Genomic DNA, 23,433 nt, shown 5'->3' on the forward strand with positions numbered 1-23,433 from the left:
GTTCAGGCAATTCTCCTGCCTCAGCCTCCTGAGTAGCTGGGATTACAGGCACGCGCCACCATGACCAGCTGATTTTTTGTATTTTTAGTAGAGACGGGGTTTCACCATATTGACCAGGATGGTCTCGATCTCTTGACCTCGTGATCCACCCGCCTCGGCCTCCCAAAGTGCTGGGATTACAGGCGTGAGCCACCGCGCCCGGCCCTTAATCTAAATATTTTTAATGTGTCAGGTTTTTCTTTAGTTATTTATAGTTTGAATCCAGTGCCTTGTTTCCATGAGATTTTTATTTCTCTAGAAGAATGAATGAAAATATTAAAATGTTTTTAAGGAGTTATTTTTTATACCCTTAAAACTAAAACTAATTGAAAGAATATGGTTGGAATTGTCAAGAAGTAAAATGAGTATTATTTAATGCTATTACATTATGATAAAGGAAGAATTGGGAAAGAGGGCTGCATTGATTTTTGTAAAGGACTTATGAAAAAATTGCTGTTTGAGGAAATAAAACATTTAGAGCTGTACTCTACACCATCTATCCACACTAGTTTCTTTTTCTTAATTTTCCTTTTTTTTTTTTTTGAGACAGAGTCTTGCTCTGTTGCGCAGGTTGGAGTATAGTGGTATGATCTCAGCTCACTGCAACCTCTAACTCCCAGGTTCAATCAATTCTCCTGCCTCAGCCTCCCAACTAGCTGGAATTACAGGTGCCCACCACCACACCTGGCTAGTTTTTGTATTTTTAGTAGAAATGAGGTTTCACCGTGTTGGCCAGGCTGGTTTCAAACTCCTGATCTCAAGTGATCCACCCACCTGGGCCTTCCAAAGTGCTGGGATTACAGGCATGAGCCACCATGCCTGGCCCATACTATTTTCAAATAAAAATTTTAACTGTATAAAACAAATTATCAAGAAAACAAGGAGAAAACTTCAATCAATATTTAGCTTGACCTCTGTGTCAAGTTAAATATAAAACCTAAGAAGAAAATCCCAAGGAAAACTATTGATAGTTTACATATTTGCACCATTTTAAGTGGGATCCAGATGTGCCAGAAGAGATTTTTCTCTGTACTGCCATCCCTATCCACAGATTAGATTAAGTTCTGGATTCTTCTATAACCAAGGCTATAGAAACTCAACAGAACTGAAATGGCACAGAGAACAGAAGCAGATGCATTAATGTCTCATCATATCAGAGTGTCTAATGGAAAGGGTACATCTGCAAAGATTCTGTGTGTATAAGAGAGGATAATGCCAGATTGCAGAATCTAATTTAATGATGCACCACAGTTATTTTATATTTGGTGCTTGCATCCCTGTTTGGAAACAACTTATAGAAATAATTCATGCCCTGGGAAATATTTATGGTCATCCATTTAAAATGTAATGTCAGCAAAGCTACATTCTTATTCCCAGGGTTTGGGCATTGTAGGGAGCAGAGTCCCTAAGCAATGCCTGTGTTTCTAGTTTATTGACATCCTTGAAAGCCTTCTCTGTGGTAACTTTAGAGCTGTGTATCAGAAACAGCCACAACACTTAAAGGCAAATCTGAAACTGGATAGAGATCTTTGTCATAAATATGCCAAATTTTTAATATTTTAAGTATATAAGGCCTTAAAGATCAGTTAGAAAACTATCAAACCCTAATAATAAAATGGGAAAAGAATATCAACTGACAGTTCTAGAAGTCCGAAGTCTAGGCAAGTATGAAAAAGGTCCATCCTTCCCAGCAAAAGAAAGTCCAGATAAAATGACAGATTCTTTTTCAACCTGTCCAAATTAGCAAAGATACAGTAGTGTTGATGAGGATGAAGTGAGATAGAGACATTTCCATTTGCCAGCATTGGGAGTGTAAGTTGGTAACACCTGCCAGAAAGCAATTTAGTAATGCATATGAAGAACATTGAGTAATTTTTTTTTTTTTTTTTTTTTTTGATGGAGTTTCGCTTTTGTTACCTAGGCTCAAGTGCAATCTTGGCTCACTGCAACCTCTACCACCTGGGTTCAGGTGATTCTCCTGCCTCAGCTTCCTGAGTAGCCGAGATTACAGGTGCCCACCACCACGCCCAGCTAATTTTTGTATTTTTAGTTGAGATGGGGTTTCACCATGTTGGTCTGGCTGGTCCTGAACTCCTGACCTCAGGTGATCCACCCACCTAGGCCTCCCAAAGTGCTGGGATTACAGGTGTGAGCCACTGTGCCCAGACAAGTAATGTTTTAACAATTTTTGAACAAAGCTAATTACTCTTGACTAAGTAAGAACCTACCACAAGAAAATGGAGATACACACAAAAATGTGTGCGTAGATCATGCCAGAGGTAAGTCCTAGCTTAAGTGTCCAGTGTGCAGTGCACCAAATTTATATTTTAATTAGGAAAATGCAGTGTATCATTCCATTAAAGGGAAAAAGGCAGGAGACTGTATGTGCAAATATAAGTCTAGATATTTTCCAAAAATTACCCCCAGAAAAAGATTCATCTTAAAGTCCTTCACACTGTCTCTCATGTGATAGGGGTAATTTCTCAACAGCAAAGTAGTACTGATTGAGGAGAACACATTTGCCTGAAATGATCTCAGACAGTGCTGGTTACTGGGTGCTTATAGAGGTCACCTGATGAAAAAGGTAAAGAAATTGAATGTAGATTAAATATTCCTGGGATATGACCTCATAATTTCATGTCAACTATTAAGCCTTCTGAAGGTCACTTGAAAAAACAAATCAGTAAGTGCATATACTTTGGCAAAAAATAAGAGTTTTTTGTCTTTAAAGAAAGGTAAGCAATAAAAAAGGCAACAGATCTATAGTAAAATTGTGATTAGTATGCAAATGAACTATCAGTCATTGATGTCATGAAAGGTTGCATCTTTTAGTTTTTGTCTACCCATTCAATTCAGATTTAGGTATCTTCTCATTCCAACAGAGTCTATTTCTATTTATAGGTCTCCTACTCAATACTTTTGATGGTTTATTAGTTTTTATTACTATTACATAATGCAAAGCATACACTTTTTAAGGTTTGCCTTTGCAAATTAAAAATAGAAAAAGGGAGCTTATTTAAGAACGTAAAAGTACATTTTATTTGTGATATATAGCATTTACTTTTACTGATAAAATGTTTCGAGTGTTCAAACGTTTTTTATTTGTTTTAATGAATGAATATAATTGAATTTTAGAGCTGAAAAGGACCTAATCTCATCCTTTTATACCTAGAATCAAGTTGACCACCAGTCACTGAGTTAGGCCTAGAACACCATTCTCCTTACTGTTTATTTGAATATATTTTCATGATAGCATATGTGTCAGTAGCTTAGCTTTTATCATACTGAATTTATTTTTCTATAAGCGTTGAAAAGCCACAATGAAAGTAACTATTCCCCTTATTGTGTGTGGTAAAAATCCCCACATAAATGAATAATCTTTGCAGTAACAATTTATGAAACCTAATTTTTAATTTAGTCATATCAATTTTAGACTATTAATTAGTCACATTTTTAATCCATGAAAAAACTACTACAATTTCTCTTTTGGTTTTACTTAACAAACACAGTGCTTTGGATCTAATTGTTTGTTGCATTTCAAAAATGTTTTGCTCTTTTTAAGGCTGGCTTGAGTCTTCGTAAAGTGAACAGACATGTAGATTTTCCACTTACGCTCGATTTAGCACCATTCTGTTCTGCTACTTGTAAGGTACAGTATATTAAGATATTTAATTGATTTATAAATTATATGCTTGAAAGTATCCTACATATGATTAGGCAATGCCTTTTTTTTTAAAGCTTCTTTTCTGAAAGGGAATTTTAATAGCTAGTGATTAAGTCAGTAATAGGTGGAACATTTAATACATTGAATATGATTTTTGTCCTTCAGGAGACAAAGGAAAATTGAAAAGGTAAGGCATGAGGCATGATGGTTGTGAAGGTCTAAGCTGTTTGTAAATGCTACTGGAAGCTGATGGTTGCTGAGAGAATTGAGTAGGTTTTGTGTCCTCTCGTTCCTTGTGAACTATTTAATCGGTAGTAGTTTTATCATGTGTGGAGTTCTGTATCTTTCACAAATCAATGTAGTAGTGAATTGCCTTTCGTGCCACTTCATATGTACTGCTGAGGTAGTGTACTTGTCAGCGGAGTATGATACTTCAAAACTGCTGCTACTTTAATAATTAGGTATAGAAAGCAGCCTGGCTTATCATTGCTTATTTTTACATGTAAGAATTGTGTAGATGAAGTAGATGCTGTCTTCCATGAGGGAAGCAGTTATGGGGTAACATGTTGTCCTGTTTATGATTACTAGCTAGAAGTCTAGGTTTTGTGGTATGTAATAGAATACTTATTGAACTTAATACTTTCAGTATATTGATAAAACAAAAATAAATGCAATTTTTGGGTAAATTCAGTGTATCTGATATGGAATACCAGCACTATCTATCAATTATTAATACTCAGTATTCCTAGAATTTGATAATGTGCTAAATAATAATGAAATTTAACAAGCTCTCTGTGAAACTTGTCAAAACATACTTTTAAAAAGTACCTATTATAGAGAATTTCCATTATACACAAAAGCAAATAGAACAGTACCATGAACTTCAGCACCCAGCCCTAAAACCTTACATCCATGGCCAGTCCTGCCCCATCCACACACTAAATCACTCTCTTCTCCTTTATTATTTTCAAGCAAACATAAGGCATCATTTCATCCATAAATATTTCACTGTGTATCTCTAAAAGATAAGAATTGCTTCCTCTATACTTTTTAATATAACCGTCATATCATTTAATAATTCTGTCATCTAGTGTTCATATTTTCAATTGTCTCATAAATGTGATTTTTAAAATGAATTAGTATCCAGATAAGGACTGGATCTATTGTTCATTCGTGCAGTTTTAATTTTCATTTTTGGAATTTCTTCTAAAATTTAATTTTGTTTAATAATTATATAAAATATTTGTATAGGTTCAAAGTCAAATGTACCTAAATAAGGTAAATTCAAAGATGTCTGGCTTTTCTCCATGTCATTCTACCTGTTTGCATCTTCCCCTTATAGGTAACCGTTTTAAAACTTACGGCTTATTCTTTTATAATTTCTTTTCAAAATATAAGCAGATAGGCCGGGCACGGTAGCTCACGCCTGTAATCCCAGCACTTTGGGAGGCCAAGGCGGGCGGATCACCTGAGGTCAGGAGTTCGAGACCAGCCTGACTAACATCGTGAAACCCTGTCTGTACTAGAAATACAAAAATTAGCGGGGCGTAGTGGCGAGCACCTGTAATCCCAGCTACTTGGGAGGCTGAAGCAGGAGAATTGCTTGAACCTGGGAGGCGGAGGTTGCGGTGAGCTGAAATCATGTCACTGCACTCCAGCCTGGGCGACACAGGGAGACCCTGTTTCAAAAAAAAAAAAAAAAAATACATATATATGCAGATAGGCATGTATATTTTCATCTACCCTGTTAAATAATGGTAGCTGACACTGTGTATCCTTTTTTCTACCTTATTCTTAACTTTATACCCTAGAGCTTATTCCATAGCAGCATTTAGAGATAGGCTGCACTCCATTTTTCAAGCAGCATAATATTCTATTTTGTGGATACATCATAGTTTATTCAACCAGTCACCAATTTATAGACATTTTAATTCCAGTCTTTTGATATTAGAGATAATCCTGTAATTAATAGTGTGATACATGTCTTTTAACATTTTGCTCATGTATTTCTGGGATCCAATACTAGAAAAAGGATTAATGAATCCAAGAGTAATATATACACAACTTAGCCTGATAACATGAAATACCCCTGCATAGGCTGGGAGAATTGGCTCACGCTTTTAATCCCAACATTTTGGGAGGCCAAGGCAGGTGGATCACCTGAGGTCAAGAGTTCAAGACCAGCCTGACCAACATGGTGAAACCCTGTCTCTACTAAAAATACAAAAATAAGCTGGGCACGGTGGCTCATGCCTGTAATCCCAGCTACTTGGGATGCTGAGGCAGGAGAATCACTTGAACCCGGGAGGCAGAGGTTGCAGTGAGCCAAGATTGTGCCATTGTACTCTAGCCTGGGCGACAGAGCGAGACTCTATCTCAAAAAAAATAAGAAAAATAAATAAATATCCCTGCATAGGGATTATACCCTTTGCATTCCCATATGCAATATGTGTGAGTGTTCTTTTCCCCACATACCAGCCAACAGAGAACCTTGTTTTTCAGTTTTGCCAGCCTAATAGGTATAGAAAGTATCTCAGTTTTACTACGCATTTTTCTTATGGTAAGCAGATGCACGTTTAGTTACTTTTCCTTACAACAGTATTTAACAAATATTACAAATTTGGGTTTCTTCTTTGTTTAAAAGAACGCAAGCATGGGAGATAAAGTTCTCTATGGTCTCTATGGCATAGTGGAACATAGTGGCTCGATGAGAGGAGGCCACTACACCGCTTATGTGAGAGTGAGAACACCATCCAGGAAATTATTGGAACATATCACTAAAAAGAAGAATGTGCCTGGTATGCCATCCTAAGTTTATTTTATTCTTAAAAAATAAATGAATTTGTGCTTCCTTTTCTGAGAGAGCTAAGTTATTTCATAGCTGCCTCTAGTGGATTTTCTTTTTTTCTTTTTTTTTTTTTTGAGACAGAGTCTCACTTTGTCACCTAGGCTGGAGTACACAATCTTGGCTCATTGCAGCCTCCACCTCCCAGGTTCAAGTGATTTTCATGACTCAGCCTCCCAAGTAGGTGAGATTACAGGCGCATGCCACCACGCCTAATTTTTTGTATTTTTAGTAGAGACGGGGTTTCGTTATATTGGCCAGGCTGGTCTCAAATTCCTGACCTCAAGTGATCTGCCTGACTCGGCCTCTCAAAGTGCTGGGATTACAGGTGTGAGCCACTGTGCCCAGCCTCAGTTGGATTCACCTTAAGTGAGAATTCCCTCTAAGAGTGCTTAGAAAATCTTAAATATTATGAACACTGTACCCTTCTAGGTCATATGAGATGACATGGTATTTTAAGGGACTGAGTCACTGTGTACTGCAGTGGAGTGGCATTTCATTTAACAACACAGAAAGTTTTTGAAGACATACCAGATTGTCAGAAGAGTTGGAGTTGAAAATTTGCTGGCTTTTTTTTGGGTCATCTAACTAACTTTGCTTTTTTCTGGTTTTGTTTTTAAAATGAGGTCTCACTCTATCACCCAGGCTGGATTGCAGTGGCACAATCTTAGCTCACTGCAACCTCTGCCTCCCGGGTTCAAGCAATTCTCCTGCCTCGGCCTCCAGAGGTCCTGGGACTACAGGTGCGTGTCACCATGCCCAGCTAATGTATTTTTATTAGAGATGGGGTTTCACCATGTTGGCCAGGTTGGTCTCAAACTCTTGACCTCAAGTGATCTACCTGCCTCAGCCTCCCAAAGTGCTGGGATTACAGACATAAGCCACAGACAGTGCCCAGCCTGCTTTAAAAAAAAAAAAAAATCTCTGTTGAAAATGATTCTTGGCCAGGTGCAGTGGCTTATCATGTCTGTAATCCCAGCACTTTGGGAGGCCGAGGCAGGCAGACCACTTGAGGTCAGGAGTTCAAGACTAGCCTGGCCAACATGGTGAAACCCCATCTCTACTAAAAATACAGAGATTAGCCGGGTGTGGTGGTATGCCCCTGTAGTCCCAGTTACTTGGGAGGCTGAAGCAAGAGAATTGCTTGAACTCAGGAGGCAGATGTTGCAGTGAACTGAGATTGCACCACTGTACTCCAGCCTAGGCAACAGAGTGAGACTAGACTCCATCTCAAAAAAAAAAGAAAAGAAAAAAGAAAACTATTGTTTTCCCTGAGCAATTAAATATTTATAAAGCCAATATTTTACTAGATGGTTAAAGTGTTACTAACTAGACAGCATTTTTGGTTTTTTGGTTTTTTTTTTTTTTTTTTTTTTTTTTTTTTTTTTTTTTTTTTTTTTTTTTTTTTTTTTTTTTTTTTTTTTTTTTCAGGTTTTTTTCTTTTTTTTTTTTTTTTGGTGCATTTTTGGTTTTTTGGTTTTTTTTTTTTTTTTTTTTTTTTTTTTTTGAGATGGAGTCTTGCCCTGTTGCCCAGACTGGAGTGCAGTGTTGCCATCTTGGCTCACTGCAACCTCCGCCTCCTGAGTTCAAGTGCTTCTCCTGCCTCAGCCTCCTGAGTAGCTGGGATTACAGGCATGTACCACCATACCCAGCTAATTTTTGTACTTTTTGTAGAGACGGGGTTTCACCAGATTGGCCAGGCTGGTATCAAACTCCTGACCTCAAGTGATCCACCCGCCTCGGCCTCCCAAAGTGCTGGGATTAGTGTGCCACTCAGCATTATTAATTATCCCTGTAATATTAATGCTTTGAAAGAATTCATTCTAATGAGAACACACAGACACAGGGAGGGGAACATCACACATCGGGGCCTGTTGTGGGGCGGACTGCTAAGGAAGGGATAGCATTAGGAAAAATACCTAATGTAGATGACAGGTTCCTGGGTGCAGCAAACCACCATGGCACATGTATATCTATGTAATAAACCTGCACGTTCTGCACAGAACTTAAAGTATAATTAAAAAAAAGAAAGATATCGTTCGTTTTGGAAAATGCTTAAGAAGAAACAGACTCCTTCAGTAAAATTTAGCATTAGAGTTTGTAATGAATGTTATTGTTTGTAATTTAGAGTAAGAACCTAAAGCATACTTACTGTAAAATTGTACTTCTTTCTGTTTTGCTAGGTTTGAAAGAGGCTGATAGTGAATCAGCAGGCCAGTGGGTCCATGTTAGTGACACTTATGTACAGGTGGTTCCAGAATCAAGAGCACTTAGTGCACAAGCCTACCTTCTTTTCTATGAAAGAGTGTTATAACTATTAATGGGAATGATTATTTAGGTCACTTATTTTTGAATGCTGCAGTGATAACTATAATATATAATGTGCCTTTGTAGTCTTCCCTCTTCTGTAGGAATAGCATGTTCCTCAAATGGTCCTGAACTTTTTCACCATTTTGGTGAACACTTTTAAAGTAAGTTTACTCAATGCATTAAAATTCATAGTCTTAAAATAAATGTGAATTTTGTTTCCAGGTATTTATTCTGGGGGACAAAAACCTCCCAGAATTTATAGTAGAAGAAACCCCTCTATGATGTGGCTCATTATTACAAGCATTCAGAAATGATGCTGCCTAAGTCAAATCATTCCTTACGACAGTGTTTCCTACGTGTAATACCACCTTCCTGAACTCTCACATATTCTATATCATGGTTATTTTTTTAAAAATATTTTTATCCTTTTTTAATCTTTGTCTTGTTTTGAGCAATCATATTCCATGTTTTATGTGCTTTTATATTTTTTATAATAAACATTAAGATAAATATATAACTATTAAAGAAAAGTTGTTTATCCATGTACCACTTCACTGAAAATCATCTCAGGGCCATCCAGTGGTATATGTGTACTACCATTTAAGAAACTGCTATAACACGTAATTTCATGAGGTAACACCTAATATGGTACAGTTCCCTTGTTATATTTTAAATGATTCAGCCATATAAAGGGTATTACTGTAATTTCAGTAGTGTGGGTTTACAAATAATCTGCTGATTAGCTTATTACTCTGAGGTTTTCAAAAACTAGAAATATGTTGAGGCATTTCATAAACATATCATTTGCAGCCTCTTCATGGTGGAGTTAAGAATAACTTGCAAGTGGTTGGCCAAGGTCAGACTATAACTATAGATTATTATAACATGCAGAATTGGCAATTAGCAGTTGATAATACATATAGGACCATAGGATAGCTTTGAAATATAAATTACCAAATTATATTTGTAAATGATAGAGAATTATATTCTTAACAGAAAAATATAATACTTTTTTTTTTCTTTTTTACTTCTTGTAAATGCTAAACATAGTTTTGGGGTTTTGAAGTCACTTTATTTTTGTCTTCAGCAAGCATCATTAATAAGTTCAGGTAAATTCAGCTTTTATTTTAATGGGGCATTAAGCTGATTTTCTTTTTAAATAATTAAATAATAACAAGAAATATGATCATTTTTCCCCTCTAGAATATACATTATTGAGCTGTCAAAACTTGGCATGAAAAATATTACTATAACTTAGGCTTAAATATCAAAAAATAATGGCTACTTCAGTGTCATATTGTTGAAATCGAAACAAAACTGCATGGTTCAAGCATCCTAATCATTACTGCCAATGAATGATGGCGCAGGCAAGTGCCGGGTAAATGCCTAGTTCTACTTCATTCGCCTCCTGGGAAGAAAGGATAAAAGAATAGTGCCTGTGGATAATCTATGGAAATATTTAATCAAGACTCTCTTAAACACATAAGCATATCTAATGTTTTAAAGGTTACCAGTGCTGCCTTTTGATATATGGATGAACATAACTGATTAAAGATGGTAATGGTATAAAAAATGTAGAGCTTAAAAAGTTCATTGCATAAATTCTATTTTTAAGATGTTGAAATGTTAATAGCAGTTTTTTTCTTGATTTTTAACAGTGAAATAAGAAATATATCTTAATCTGCAAAGTCAGGCTATGTTTTGTAAAGGTATTTTACAGCATTTTCTGTTTAATTGTAATCTGTTATCATTAGAGATCTCAGTACCAGAACAGTTAATTTTTTGAAAAATATTGAATATCTTTATTCAAGTCAGCCATCTTGGTAAGTGCAGTTTTCACCACCACCCTCCCACCGCCCAAATGTAAATATAGGTGACCTAATTTTTCTTATAGGAAAGATACTGTTAAGAGGCATGCACTTTTCATGGGATGGTCACTTGTTTCTTGTTTCAAAGATAAATATTTGGATAGATACCCATACTTACTATGAGTCAGTCACAGTGCTGACATTATTTTAACATCATTTAAAATGGAAAGATCTGCATAGATTTTTGACATTATTCCATAAGTAACATGCAAGTAAGATATTTTTATTTTCATTTTCTTCATGTTAAATGAGCTAATTATGAAATCTATTTTTTTATGGCCTAGCATTTATGCGTGCTTTTTCCTTGTCTTCTGAAAATAGAATAAATTTGATTTTTGATACTTAAGAATTTCCTAAAGATAGCTTTTGTAACAGAGAAAGCATGTTAAATTACACATGGGTCTACATTAAAAATTTTGTTTTTATTTTGAATATTTCCAAAGCACATTTGCAGGGATAGTAAATTGCAAGGCTACTATAATAACAATAGTTTCTGGATCACCTCAGGAAACAGCATAAATAAGAATGTTTACATATCATCAACATAACTACCATAGTGTTTGAATGAATTTAAAGTAAAATAAGTTTCATCCACTTTATTTAGAAACTGGTTTACCCCAGCTTCCCCTAGTTTTTTCCAAATTTAAAATGATAAAATTTTGATTATGTGCCAATATTGTGTCATTTAATGTTTTAAAAACTTGTCAAGACCACCATTTTAGGTAGCTGAGAAGAGTGATAGTTGGTATCAATTTATTAGCCAGGCATGGTGACTCAGACGTTGGAAGGCTGATGCAGGAAGATTGCTTGAGCCCAGGACGTCAAGGTGATCATGCCACTGCACTCCTACCTGGGTGACAGAGTAACACCCTGTCTCAAAAATAAATAAATAAAAAGAAGATAGTTGGTATCAATTCAGAGTAGTTAATGTCTGTTCTCTTATTTTAAATATACCAACAGAGCTATTTTACTATATTTAATAGTTCTTAGCTTGCATGTGTGATGATTTCACTCAGTGATTTTATACAATTGCTGAAAAAAATTTTCTGAAGATTAAGCTGTGAAATGTATCAACCCTCATCTGATTTTTGTAGTACAAAATAACATCCTGATTCCTTTTAAAAATTCATGTTTGTAATTTATTTTTCTGCATGTACTGATCAAATAAGCCTAAACCAAATATGTGCAATAAAATCAAGCCTTTAGATAGTATCTAGTGCATTGTTAAAAAAGATTATTTCTAGATATTTATGTTTTTGTTTATGTAGAAATCATGAATTCAATTCTGTTTAAAAGATGACTATATTTTCAATTTTGAGTAATACATTTATACTGTTATTCTGTTATTCCTACTGTTTCTTTTTTTTTTTTTTTTTATGTTTTTGCCATGTTTCTAGAAAATAGCTGTGTAACTNTTTTTTTTGCCATGTTTCTAGAAAATAGCTGTGTAACTTATTGAGCATTATTTTGGTGTTACTGTATAAAACATGCAAAATAAATATTAAATTTTTGCAGTTCACATGATTGACAGAATGTTTTATCTATCAACACTGTATCTTAGTCCACTCAAGCTGCTATTACAAAATACCATAAACTAGGTGATATATTAACAGAAATTTATTTCTCACCATTCTGGAGGCTGGGAAGTTCAAGATCAAGGTGCCAGTAGACTTGGGGTCTGGTGAGGGCCCACTTCTGCTCATAAACACAGTGCCTTCTTGCAGTGTCCTCACCTGGCAAAAGTACAAGTCATCTCTGTGGGTCCTCTTATACAGACCATTAATGAGGGTTCCATCCTCATGACCTAATCACTTCTCAGAGGCCCTATCTCCAAATACTGTCATATTGGGGATTTGTGAATGTTGTAGAGGACATAAACCTTCAGTTCATAGCAGCTTTCTCAGCTATATTCAAAATATCCTACATATTTTAGAAATTCTCTATTTCAAAACAAAATATCTTATTAGGGGCCACTTTCACTCAGATTTCAGTATCTACTAAGGATGATCATCTTCCTGTCAGGGTTTTCTTAAAAGATCTGTTATTTAGACAGGGTAATTACTAAGACAAGTTAAGGTCTTGCACCAGCAATTAGGAAATATTTTGCCTACCCATTTGTGTCTAAACTTCTTTCAGATCCTGAAGCTCTTTGAGATTATGATGGAAGAGACTATCTTGCATTTGTTTGGTTATTTAATAAGTATTTGTTAGGCTGGGTGTGGTGGCTCATGCCTGTAATCCCAGCACTTTGTGAGGCCGAGTTGGGTGGATCACCTGGGGCCAGGAGTTCAAGACTGGCCTGGCCAACATGTCTCTACTAAAAATATAAAAATTAGCCAGGTATGGTGGCACATGCCTATAATCTCAGCTACTCGGGAGGCTGAGGCAGAAGAATCACTTGAACCCAGGAGGCACAGGTTTCAGTGAGCCGAGGTCACATCACTGCACTCTAGCCTGGGCAACAGAGTGAGACTGTCTCAAAAAAATAAGTATTTGTTGAATACCTGTTATGTGGTAGGTACTAGGGATACAGCAGTCAACCTAAGAGCTAGAAACTAAGAGGTAAGGAAATAGACATTCTAAGAATGTAAGGAAAAATTATGCTAATGGTAATAATATGGAGAAAAATCAAGCAATATGGACTCCCTATGAAGTCATGTAGAAATTAATGCACAGGGGATGAAGATACCCTAGAGATAAAAGGCATGGTGATAATAGTCCTGATAGTCCCCGAAGAGAAATCTGAGTGTTGTAGGAAGAATGAGGTTGTAATTCTGTTAATTCTTAACATCTGTATATTCCCAGAAAAAATGTTACCTCTAATTTTTATATGGTTCATGGACCCTTCTGAAGCCATTTCATACATATTTTAAATTGCACCGAAAAAGAAAATCTGAGATGTTTGCATTCCCATATGTATTAGGATAAGCTGGGTTGTGCTGCAGTACAACCCAAAATCCCAGTGACTTAACACAAAAGTTATTTCTGGCACATCCAAATTTCACTTTGTGAGTCTGCACAGTCTGCAAAGGCAACTGTTCTCCAACTGGCGATTCTGGTAATCCAAGCTGATTCAGTCTGTGGCTGTACCATTTCAGCATGAGGTCTCCCCATTGTGGCAAAAGAATAAAAGATCTTGCACCAGCAATAAAGTTATTCATCTTGGATGTGTCTCTGACAACCCATTGGCCAGCAGTAATCACATGTCCCAGCCTAATTGCAAGGAAAGATGGGTAGAAAAGAGTCTCCCATGGGCTTACAAGAAAAGAAGAAAGGAATATGTGAGTTTAACAGAGGTCTCTACCACAGTCACCCCTCTGGTCACCAAATAGTTTATTTTTCTTTGTACACATGGAACATAGTGACTCTTAAGGGCCCAAATGTCCAATCAAGGTAAAGTTTTCTCCTGCAAGACCAGGCTCTCTGGAAGTGCTATTATCAGGTTTGGCTGTTTGCTCCTACTGTTCTGTAGACCCAGGAACCAAAAGGATATGTTCTGTTTTCCACATACGTAACATACAGTGGTGGAACTGTATCCACAATAAACATTCAGAACGGGGAAGAAGAATGGGAGATACTGTTAGGATCCCTAACTCGGTATGGTGTATATTCATGATTAGGCTTCTTTTCTATCTCCTAGGAAGAATTTCCTCGTTTATTGTTCTCTGTGGCCCTAGACTCCATGCTCTGGGAAAGATTTTATTCTTTTTTTTTTAATCTTCATGGCTACATCTGAACAGCTACTGAGGAAAATATATGCCAGCTTTGGGAGTTGCACAGCTTTTTTTGAGACAATTTCTTAGATGATTGGGGTCTACAATTTCTTTTAATTTGGAATAGTCACAAGTTGTTTTAGCCAAGGTTTGTGTGTGTTTTTAATACAATTCTTAAAATTTTAGTAGGATTCTTATCTGTAAAGAGATTCATATGCCAGTAACCATACCAGAGTTTTTTGTCACAGTTGTTGGGTTTGCTATATTTCATTGCTTTCCTGTCCCCACACTTTGCGGCAAGTATTTAACAAGATTTGATAGAAGAGACATACTATACTCTTTGTTTTGAGACAGTCTTGCTCTGTCACCCAGGCTAGAGTGCAGTGGTGTGATCGACACTCACTGCAACCTCCGCCTCCTGGGTTCAAATGATTCTTCTGCCTCAACCTCCTGAGTATTCGGAATTACAGGCGCCCGCCACCACACCGGGCTAATTTTTGTATTTTTAGTAGACAGGGTTTCACCATGTTGGCCAGGCTGGTCTTGAACTCCTGACCGCAAATGATCCGTCTGCCTTGGCCTCCCAAAGTGCTGGGATTATAGGCGTGAGCCACCACATCCAGCTGGGAGAGACATACTCTTAATTACATTTTAACCCTCAGGCTTTTTCTTCCCAAGAGGAAAAAACGAAGGTTTCACATCTTTAATTAATCCATTGAAAATTTTTCCAAAATGGATAATATAGTTTACATCCCTAGTTATCCTTGTTGCAAGCCTGAGTTTTAATAATCCTTTGTCACTTAAAAGCTTTCTCAAGTTTATCTTCTGCTAGCAGTTGAAAAACCAACCCTGGGAGGCTTGAAATTTTTGGTTGCCTCTATTCCCTCTTGTTTCAGCTTTCATAAGTCAACTCTTTTTTCCTGAACCCTACTCTTTCAGGGAGGCAGATAATGTACATAATGAATTTTGAGCTAGGAGAAGAGGTTTAAAAACCAGATACCAGTGTGTGGTGGGCGCTACTGAATACAGTAGACCAGGTATTATAAAAAAGAGTTGTCAGGTGTAATTAATGAAGGTTTCTCACAAGATAAAAATTTATCTTGAGGACCACCTGGATTGGAGGAAAGGCAGATGGTTAGCTAGTGAGGACTTTATTCTAATGCTAATTCAGGAGTTTCTCGTTTCCAGTGCTAAGGAAAACTCAATTTTCATGCAAAGGATATCTATATTTTCACATCTGTATCTTTATCCATCTAGCTGTGCTCTTACTACTTTGTTTCTACGGTAATTTGCTATTTCTTTTGCACAATTACCAATTTAGAAATAATTTAGATACTTCGTGCAACCTCTGCAGTCACGCAAAAGTTTTCATGTTACTCTCTGGAAAGGCACTTCCCAAGATGTAGTTAACAAATACTGTATCTTTGGAACATTTTTGTTTTCCTTGTAACTTGTAGCTCCGAGCCAGGAAGTTGATACTTTCGATACCTGAGCGTTATTCATATAAAAACATTGTAGAATCAACCTATTCTCTTTGAGGAATTGGCATTGCATATGTCCTTTTGAGAAGCCATCTTGTAGCTGAAGGAAAGAAGCAGGACGGAAACCAGGCTTCCCCGCCACTGTTCCCTAAAGGTCACAGATAAAGTATGAAAAAACGGGACTAGTTAAGCTGAAGAGAGATGAACAAGTGTACCCGGGAGGGGGCGCGATGTGTTGAGGTTAACAAAGAGAACTACACAGCAGGGTCAACTAAGGTCTGTACTTTCGCTCTGACCCAGACTGGTCACCTTCACAAACTCCTGTTTCCCTGAGGCGGAACCCTCGGCAGCGCTATTCTCACTTGAGCGTTGGAATACTACTCTGAGGAGTTTTCAGCCGGATGTCGGACTGCCTGAAATGCCGCTTCCAGCGCACTAAGCAACTTGAACGGCACTAAGCAACTGGCCAGAGTTGGTTTGGTTTGACCCTGTCTGTAAGTGGAGTTGCGAACTCAACCCTTTCTCCAAGGCGGGAGTGTTTCTAGGAGAGAGCATACTTCCCCTTTAAGGAAGATCGCGTTGCTCAAGTAAAAAATTTGAAGGCTCCCTATGTGTAGAACACTTACGCTCTTGGCTTTCTGTCCACTATAAAGATAGAGATGAGTCGGGCATGGCGCCGGTTACATTAAAAAGTAACGTGCAGGAATGGCTCAGTTTCCTGGTGTTGACCAGAGTAGAGATGGTTTTGCCCATAACAAAAATGGCGCCGAAATATGTCAATCGGCATAATCACGTGTTCACAAACCTGGATGAGAGATGGTTTGGCTTCAGATGACGAACGGATGTTATTATTATTTACTTCCGGGTGACACAAATCGGGCGCCATCTTGTCTTGTTCCCGAGAAGTGGAAGCATCGAAAGCGTTGGAGAGGTATTACCGGAACGGTGGCGACAAGGGTGTTCCCGAACTAGAGTGGGTAAGTAATGGAGAACAATTACACGTGAGCACTTGCCGGACCATTACAACCCTCTTGGTTTCTGTGGCGAAGGTAGCATAACTTAAAATAGGCTGCGTACGCTGCTTGGCGCGACCGCTGGAACCTCATTCCCTTAAAGCGGCGCCGTCCGCCAGGCTTGGTAAATCAGAGCGGTGCTTTCGCTGAAAAAGAAATGTCCCTGTTAAAGAGAGTGCTAACGACCCCATCCTCTAAGAGAGTTTCCTCTCGGACGAGAAGGGACTAATTGTTGGGTTCCTGATCGGCCGTTAAACACTGCGCGTGCGCAGTGGGAACCCCCTTGTGGGGAGGGGGCTTGTGGGAGGGAGGAGGCGGGGTCCCCCGACCTGGAGCTTAGATCCTTTGAGGCCCCGACTACGCAGGCGCGGTTCTTTAGTTTGTATTTTTCGTCTGTTCTTAATGATGGATATTATGTCTTAATAAGCTTCACGAAGGGAACAGGTAGTATCCGATATTTCAGTTTTTTACCCTATGGTGGATAGTATCGTCATCTGAACAAATTGAGCACTAGACAAATTTGTTTGTGAGTTGTTAAATTAACATTCTAGCTTAAGTTTTTAATTCAGCATTAATCATTTACATCTTTTTACCTCGCCCTGCCCCCAGATAAAACAGAATAAATTTGGAATTCCTCATTAGGGCAAAAACAACAGAAACAAACCATAACGCTAAAGATTTTACTCGTGGGATTCTTTTTTAAAGTGGCAAAGAGATTATAGGGAAAACAAAACAGTTCTTAAAGATGCTCTTGAGAGAGTTTTTTTAAGCTTACTAATAGAATTTATTTTTTAGAACTGTTTTTTTAACATAAAAATTGAGCACATAGGATGTCCCCACTACACACGGTTTCTCTTATTAACATATATTAGTGTGGTGCATTTGTTGCAACTAAAGAACCAATAATCATGAATTATTAACTAAGGTACATAGTTTATTTCTACTTCCTCACATTTTACCTAAAGTCCTTTTTCTGTTCCAGGCTCCCAGCTAGGATCTCACATTATATTTAGTTGATGCATATTCTTAGGCTGTATGTTCTTGGTTGTGACAGTTTCTCAGGCTTTCCTTGTTTTTGATGACTGTTAGGGCTCAATTGTGCCCCTCTAAAATTCATATCTTGAAGTCCTAACCTCAGTACCCCAGAACGTGACTGTATTTGGAGAAAGGGTCTTTAAAAAGGTAAGATGAGGTCACTAGGGTGAACCTTACCACAATATAATAATAACTGGTGCCCTTGTAAGAAGAGAGTAGGACACAGAGGGAGGACCACGTGAAGACATAGGGAGAAGACAACCATCTACAAGCCAAGGAGAGATGCCTCAAAATGAAATCAACCCCATAGATCTTAGGTGATAAGCCTCCAGAACAGTGAGGAAATAAATTTCTGTTGCTTAAGCCACACGGTCTTGGGTACTTTGTTATGGCAAGCATATGAAATTAATACAGTGACCTTCACATTTTTGAGGAGTATGGGTCCAGGTATATTGTAGAGTGCCCTGCTACAGACATTTTTCTCATGATTAAAATGGTGTTACAGACTATGTTGGAGGAAGATCACAGAGATAACATGCCCTTTTCAGCACATGCTATCAAGGATATATACTATCAAGGTGATTTATCACATTGATATTGACCTTGATTATCCGTCTGGAGTAGTGTTTATTAGATTGCTCCATTGTAAAGTTACTTCTCCCACCCTTTTTTATCCTGTTCTCTTTGGAAGGAAGTCACTTTGCAGAGCCCATGCTTACTGAATGGAGAGTTGTGCACTTCCTCAGTTAGGGTGGAATATTTACATAATTATTTGGAATTCTCTGTGGGAGATTTGTCTCTTCCCTCTCATTTATTAATTTATCATATCAGTATGGGCCTGTGAATTTTTATTATATAACTTGTATTATAATCCAGTACTTTATTTTGTTGCTCAAATTGTTTCAGCTCTGGCCATTGGCAGCTCTTTTGAGTTGTCTACTGTTCTCCTTTGACATGCTCCCGTCAAATTTTTTTTTTTTTTTAGCACTTTATTACTTCCAGGCAGTACACATGCTCCAGACTCATCTTTTATGTTTCCTGTCCAGTCCTAGAATCAGCTATTTAAGGATCCCTGATTCCTTTTATTGAGTGATATTAAAGGCGTGCTTGTTGCTACTAGGGTGTCATTTTGGGCCCTCTCTCTACATATATTTTTAAATTATTGTTATTTGGGGGATATTTATAACCAACTATCCAATTCTCCAATTTTTTTTTTTTTTGAGACAGTCTCACTCTTGCCCAGGCTGTAGTACAGTGGCACAGTTTTGGCTCACTGCAACCCCCACCTCCTGGGTTCAAGTGATTCTTGTGCCTCAGCCTCCTGAGTAGCTGCGGCTACAATTGTGCGCCACCATGCCTGGCTGATTTTTGTATTTTCATTAGAGCAGAAGTTTTGCCATGTTGGCCAGGCTGGTCTCAAACTACTGGCCTCAAATGATCCAACCACCTTGGCCTCCCAAAGTGCTGGATTTACAGGCATGAGCCATGATGCTTGGCTTCCACTTTTAAAAATATGTCTTTTGAGCTACGAACTGCAAGTATTTTCAGTATATACTAAAATGTGTGTCACATAAAGTAGCAAAATTTTTGTTTTCCGTATTTCAAATGATTATAAGATTAATCTTTACCAGTGCCATTTCTACCTAACCTGAATTAAACAAATTCTTTTTTGACTTTGAGGTCAGTCATCTTGTATATAAGACTGAAATGTCAGGGGTGAAGAGGATTGTGGTATTTTCTGGCTCCTCAGCTTTGTGGTTGATGTAGAAATGTCTCATCCTATGCATCAAATGATAGATGTGTTTCTGCACCTCTTTGATTTTGTAGTTGATGCTCAAGGACTTTAAAATACCACATTTTAATTCTCGTCCATATCTGTCATAGTCTCTGAGTGACTTTTGTAAATATTAATGATTGTCATTTTGGCCAGGCTAGGTGGTTCATGCCTTGTAGTCTCAGCACTTTGGAGGCTGAGGAGAGTGGATCATTGAGGCCAGAAGTTCGAGACTACCTTAAAGAAGAGGGTAGTAAATGCCCATCTTTAAGTTATCAACATTTTCCAAATCATTTTTAAACCAACTTGTAAATGTCATTTTTAATGGTAAACGGTTATTTCATTAAACCATAGTGAAATTTTACAATATGTATCTATTGATTACTGTGTGTTGTGCTTGTGTATTCCCTCTGTTTTCCATTCTTAGATTTGTTGGTAGTGAAGATTTTATGGTGAAGATGAAGGAACAAAGAGGTAGCGTTCCTAAATCCTTGCCATAAAATTACTTATAATCTGACTCTTTAATTAAAAAATAGTTAATGAAGGCCGGGTACGGTGGCTCAAGCCTGTAATCCCAGCACTTTGGGAGGCCGAGGTGGGTGGATCACAAGGTCAAGAGATCGAGACCATCCTGGCCAACATGGTGAAACCCCGTCTCTACTAAAACTACAAAAAATTAGCTGGGCATGGTGGTGCGTGGCTGTAATCCCAGCTACTCAGGAGGTTGAGGCAGGAGAATTGCCTGAACCCGGGAGGCGGAGGTTGCGGTGAGCCGAGATCGCGCCATTGCACTCCAGCCTGGGTAACAAGAGTGAAACTCTGTCTCAAAAAAAAAAAAAAAAATAGTTAATGAAACCTCTTAAGCAAGCATTGTGCTGTGTATAAGTCCAAATTTAGTTTTCATGACCAGAGTTACCTGTTATGAGTGAGATAATAAAAATTTACTCTAATTCCTATAAGAAAATGAGACAGGACATTTGCCCAATGTCTCACAGTTGTAGAAGTTTGTATAATTTTTACTGCTTGTACTAGTCATTATGGACCATGTTCATTAGCTTCATTTGATTCTTTGTATCTTTAAAAGTCTATATTTTTCTAAAAATATACATTCATAGAATAAAAAAATTCAAATAATACAGAAAGATATAAAGATTAAAATTATCTGATCCCTATTTCCAATCCTTAGAGCTTAGCAGTTTTGAGAGGATTTTGTAATTTAGGAATTGTCTATACATAACTACATTCTTGAAAAAGCTTCAAGTGGCATCATTTTTCATGCTGTATCATGTAAATTTTTTTTGCCTAATGCAGCTTGTACAGCACTACATACCAGTATATAAAAATCTACCTTACTCATTTTAATGGCTGAATAGAGGTCTACTGTATGGTTCACTCTGATTTATTTAATTTGCCTTCAATTAAATGTCACTGAAACCAGATGTTTACTGTTATAAAATATGCTGCCAATTTTTGGATTATAGGATGAATATTCACATTCATGGTTTAGGTTTAAGCGGTGGAATTACTGTGTCAGGGATGCGTATGTACAGTTTTGTTGAGATGCCTTAATGTTAAATTGTCTTTTAAAAAGACTAACCATTTAGTGTTCCACCTCTGCCCTCATCCAGTAGTCATCCTTTATAACTAAATCATGTTTCTCAGCTCCAGACTTGAGTAAAGCACTTTAATAAATAGTCCCTAACTTCAAACTTCATTAACTTACCATCACCTTCTTCACTGTTTGTTTTTTTAAATTTGCTCTGTTTCTCACAATTTCACATCTTTTTTACTTTTTCTCAGCCTAAGTATCCCAAACATTGTGCTAATTGAATAGTAGCTTCCATTAAAACTTTGGGGAAGAAAACCTTCTGAAAACATAGCAAAAGTAGAAGTGGTTGTTTTAAACATACAGAAAAATGATTACTGGTGATAGAAATCAGACCCTTGAAAATATACAAGTTAATATCTCTTTGTGCATAGGAAAATGTGTGTGTGTGTGCGTGTGTGTGTGTGTGTGTGTGTGTTAAAAGCTTCAGCCGGGCATGGTGGCTCACGTCTGTAATACCAGCACTTTGGGAGGCCAATATGGGTGGATAACCTTAGGTCAGGAGTTCGAGACCAGCCTGACCAACATGGTAAAACCCCGTCTCTATTGAAAATACAAAATTAACCAGGTATGGTGGTGCATGCCTGTAATCCCAGCTATACTCAGGAGGCTGAGGCAGGAGAATCACTTGAACCTGAGAAATGAGGGTAGCAGTGAGCCAAGATCGAGCCATTGCACTCTAGCCTAGGCAACAAGAGTGAAACTCCATCTCAAAATAAATAATAATAATAATAATAATAATAGCTTCAACCTATGAACTAAGAAATAGGGACAGGAAAACAAATTTAGACTAAAGAATTCTTTCAGAGATAAAGTGAAACCTCCGTAAGTTTTAGATTCTTCGGGAGAAGAAAATGGAGTTGAGCAGAAGCTGGTTGGCTTGATCATCTTTTTTTTTTTTTAAACCCCCAATAGTTGTTAACTTGAAAGTGCTACCGGAGTGATGATGAGAAAGTTCTGGTATTGATATTAACCACCACTAATTGAAGCTTCTGATGCTTAGTTTTTATGTGTTTATTATTTAATCCTCATAATAATCGTTTGGGGTGTAGATATTTAGGTCTTCTGTTTTACAGATTGGAAAACAAAGGGTTAGAGCATAACTTACCCATGTTTACACCACTAACAAACGGATGTAGTTAGGCATCCTGAACCAGAGCCAGTGCTCTGAAGTCTGGGTGACAAGTGGTGACCAGAAAATGTAAAAAGGGAACTAAAAAAGTTGTCCATGACAACCATTAAACATGAGTAAGAAAAAGAACCTTTATTTAATTTCTGGAAAAGTAAATTTATGGATTGGGAATGATGGTAGAGAGTCATTATACATCATTTTCATCATTAAAATGGTTTTAGTAAGTGCACATTTTCAGTTTCAGTAGGCAGTTTGTAGAGCTGTTGATAATGTCTGTATTATATGTGTTACAATTTAAGTCAGAATAACTGTGCATTGAACTCTGATAAACCGTTAATGCGTTGGAAAGCACAGCAAGCTTTTTGATGCTTATAAGTTAACAGCTTCCTTATCATTAGCCTTTAAACAGAAAATAAGAGCTGGAAACTGCTTGTTTATTTATTTGGTATTTATTTAGTGCCTGCTATGTGCAAGATGCTTTCTTGTATCTTCTTGAAGATCAAAAGATGGATAAATTTGTCTTTCTGTCAACTGTAAAAAGCTGTTGATTGAATAAAAGGAAACTAAATCATTTCAGGAACAAACTGTTCTCTCCTTGCTAATGTTAATTTCTAAACATAGAATTCTATAGAAAAGTTTAATACATTTTATTAATACATTTTATTACCTTGTCTCATCTAAGTCAATAACAGGTAGACAAGATCTTCATTTCAGACGTTTGTTACTCCTTTTTTTCCTCAATCCCTAAATCCCAAGTTTGAGATTGTTTTTTTTTTTTTTTATTATGAATGAATTGTTCAACTAAATGAAAGATATTTGAAAAGAAAAAAAGATGTTAAAAAGCTTTGCCTCGCCAGATGCGGTGGCTCAAGCCTGTAATCCCAGCACTTTGGGAGGCTGAGGCGGGTGGATCACGAGGTCAAGAGATCGAGACCATCCTGGTCAACATGGTG

The 23,433-nt window shown here is 37.3% G+C and overlaps 2 protein-coding genes and 1 long non-coding RNA gene across 8 annotated transcripts in view; 2 read left to right on the plus strand and 1 right to left on the minus strand.

The window, feature by feature from the left end:
* LOC119468122 (ubiquitin carboxyl-terminal hydrolase 45-like) overlaps window positions 1-9,383 on the plus strand; it is a 27,302-nt gene extending 17,919 nt beyond the window's left edge. The window contains exons 6-8 of one of the 2 annotated variants that reach the window (XM_037731095.1): window positions 3,602-3,688; window positions 6,348-6,501; window positions 8,732-9,383. In XM_037731095.1, the coding sequence (XP_037587023.1) occupies window positions 3,602-3,688; window positions 6,348-6,501; window positions 8,732-8,862 (372 nt within the window). In that variant the 3' untranslated portion in view covers window positions 8,863-9,383. The remainder of the gene's footprint in view (window positions 1-3,601; window positions 3,689-6,347; window positions 6,502-8,731) is intronic. The other variant, XM_037731096.1, reaches the window with a different exon arrangement.
* Window positions 9,384-12,153: 2,770 nt separating this feature from the next.
* On the minus strand, window positions 12,154-16,813 carry LOC119468123. 2 transcript variants are annotated; one of them, XR_005196747.1, is made up of 2 exons: window positions 16,726-16,813; window positions 12,154-12,459 (listed from the first exon to the last, which is right to left on the minus strand). It is a non-coding gene; the product is annotated as an uncharacterized LOC119468123 (long non-coding RNA). The 2 variants fall into 2 exon arrangements; XR_005196746.1 differs by having other exon boundaries at window positions 16,547-16,730.
* Window positions 16,773-23,433, plus strand: part of PNISR (PNN interacting serine and arginine rich protein) — a 26,029-nt gene continuing 19,368 nt past the window's right edge. For 2 of the 4 annotated variants that reach the window (XM_017507667.2, XM_017507670.2), the window contains exon 1: window positions 16,773-16,897. The gene's annotated coding sequence lies outside the window, so the exon portion shown is untranslated. The remainder of the gene's footprint in view (window positions 16,898-23,433) is intronic. The other 2 variants (XM_017507671.2, XM_017507668.2) reach the window with 2 other exon arrangements.

Source organism: Cebus imitator, unplaced genomic scaffold (genome assembly GCF_001604975.1).
Source record: "Cebus imitator isolate Cc_AM_T3 unplaced genomic scaffold, Cebus_imitator-1.0 Scaffold382, whole genome shotgun sequence".
NCBI lineage: Eukaryota > Metazoa > Chordata > Mammalia > Primates > Cebidae > Cebus > Cebus imitator.